The sequence below is a fragment of the Montipora foliosa genome, chromosome 11 (genome assembly GCF_036669935.1).
Source record: "Montipora foliosa isolate CH-2021 chromosome 11, ASM3666993v2, whole genome shotgun sequence".
Classification (NCBI taxonomy): Eukaryota; Metazoa; Cnidaria; class Anthozoa; order Scleractinia; family Acroporidae; genus Montipora; species Montipora foliosa.
Window position 1 is genome coordinate 19,548,875 of NC_090879.1, and position 2,500 is coordinate 19,551,374.

At 38.7% G+C, this 2,500-nt stretch overlaps 1 protein-coding gene across 1 annotated transcript in view; it reads right to left on the bottom strand.

Moving 5' to 3' along the window:
- The window catches only part of LOC137974992 (laminin subunit alpha-like), a 90,613-nt gene that overhangs the window by 82,135 nt on the left and 5,978 nt on the right, over window positions 1-2,500 (bottom strand). Inside the window, exon 4 of the mRNA XM_068822024.1 lies at window positions 1,206-1,310. Within this exon, the coding sequence (XP_068678125.1) occupies window positions 1,206-1,310 (105 nt within the window). The remainder of the gene's footprint in view (window positions 1-1,205; window positions 1,311-2,500) is intronic.

The following is a 2,500-nucleotide window of genomic DNA, read 5'->3' on the forward strand; positions in this document are numbered from 1 at the left end:
CGCATCGTACAATCACTGCACGGTGATCACCACCACCTATATGACTACTTCTTAAACTTGAATAATTTATATTTCTTGAAATCCTACAAATACCTCTTATTGAACGTTCCTAATCTCCAAATTTGAACTTGAGCTCAAATCCTACAAATACTCTTTATTGAATGTTTCTAATCGCGTATTTTAACTCGAGCAGCGCAATCAACTGGTTTGTTTGCCGCCTGGAGATCCCAGAAGTCTTTGCAAATATTGGGGAAAAACAAACGGGTCTGGGGACCAGCAACTCATTCATTACCATGTGCTTAAAGAAATTAAATGAGCATGCACCTGTGTCAAATACCACTGACCACTCTTCAATGATCAACCAGCCCTGACAAGTACCCCTCTTTGTTGATAACTTTTTTAACCCATTCACTCCTACACGGGCCTAAACCAGCCATACTTAATATTTTACTCTGTCTAACGCCAGACGATTTTACTCTACCCTAACCCCCAGGAGTCAATGGGTTAAACTACATTTAATTGCATTCAGCACCCTTGGCATATGGCTGGGAATGATATACAATGTTAAAATCCTGGTGAGACATATAGTCATACTTAGGGCTGGAAATTGTGACCAATATATATAGTCACATTTGCCACTGAATTTTTTCCCTTTGCAACTAAAATAAACTTGCGACTAGTTTTAAGCTTCGCCCTTTTCAAATAAAAGGGTTAGCAGCTGCCATGTTGCCGCTACTTTTTCTAAAATAAATAAAGAAATGAAAATACATTTTTTCCTCGCCATGAATTCTCTTCCAATTTGAAGATAATTATAGGCACAATAACAATTATTACACCGTAATTTAGCTGTGATGTTATGTGCACAATACAATTCCCGTGATCATTCACAGCAGGTTTCTTCAAACACAAGTATTGTGGGCTCATATTTTGTTTTGTTAAACCACTGGCAACAAAATGCAATGCAACATCCTTGCGACTAAAATAAATTTGTGAAACTGCAGCTACATGTTAATTTCGTACAGTATCTTGTTGCAAAATTGCAAAGTGTTGCTTTCCGCTGGATGAGGAACGAAACAAGCAGAAAATGTTTTTCTCACACACATCTGGGAGTCTGGTTACAAGTGTGCGGGAATTCATAGGTCACATGGTTTAGCACACTCTCAGTTTTTTCTGTTGCCATTGGAACGAACTAAGTTTGTTCATACCCTCCTTGTCACTGAAGGATCTTGCCTGGCAAGTGGTAACAGATCTGCCAACAGAGTTTTCACCTTCAGCAATCTTAATCTGATGTGTGTGGCTCGGGTCCATTGCTATTGTGAAATCATACAAACAATATCACATCAAAACAATAATAATAATAATAATAATATTTTAAAAATTCAATCTCATATGGCTTTCTTGCACTACCAGAAGTTGGAGAAGGTGGAGGGGAAATATAAGGGTTAGCCATTTGTAAAAAAGTAAAAAGTAAAGTGGTGCATTTATATAGCGCCCTTATCACCGTAACGTATCAAAGGCGCTTTACAATGATCAATTTACCCCCAGCGGACTGGAAGCATATACAGGCGCAAATTGCAGCCGCTTCTAAGCAGTCCACGCATGCTGGTACTCATTTAACCGACCTCGGAAGGATGGAAATCTGAGTGAACTTTAGCGGTAAAGAAGGTCACCAAATATTCCAGCTGATTGGCTCAGCATAATTGGCTTTCAAGTAGGGGGCGGAGTTGTTCAGCAGACCATGAACTGCACGCAAAAACTTCAAGCTCGATTTTCTACAGGTTTATTATAACGCCAAAAAGCCCCCATGGGGAAAAAAGCCCCTAAGGGGAGTGGTCAATTAAGTATGTAATGTATGTATTGTATTGAATATTGCACACAATTTACACTCAATTTACATGCGCTAAACACACTTACACTTACATGCAGAAGCTCATTAAGTGCGTGTATGAATCACTGAAATTAAATCCAATTGAAATGCTATGGCACGTAGTGCAATCTGTTTGTGAACTTTGTGTTCGATTGGAAATCCGAAAGATCCAACTTTTAAGGTAAATCGATATTTCCCAATCAAAACGCACAATTAATTTTTTGTACTCTTCTCTGGGAAAAGTACTCGCAGTTTGCGTTTATGAAGAACAAAAGATGTGCCACTCATTGGAATTACACCCAATTTGCATGTAATTGAGGTGTTTGTAAAGCTCATGTAAATATTTACACTCGTGTTTCGCGCATGTATTTCATGTGTATTTTGCATGTAAAGACGCCATATTGCACGCATTTTACACGCATGTAAGTGCCGCTATTCCTGTGGCCTGTACTGTACAACTTCTAAGACCTCCTGTCCTGATGGGTTTTAACACATCGCTTCCAATTTTCAATTCTAATCTAGATGATTGTACTACCCCAAATACCGTGTGAGGAATTTTTCGTTCGTCTTCGGAGACTAATTTTATGGCACTTTTTCTGCCCAAATTAAGTATGAGATGAGAGTTTTGACTTT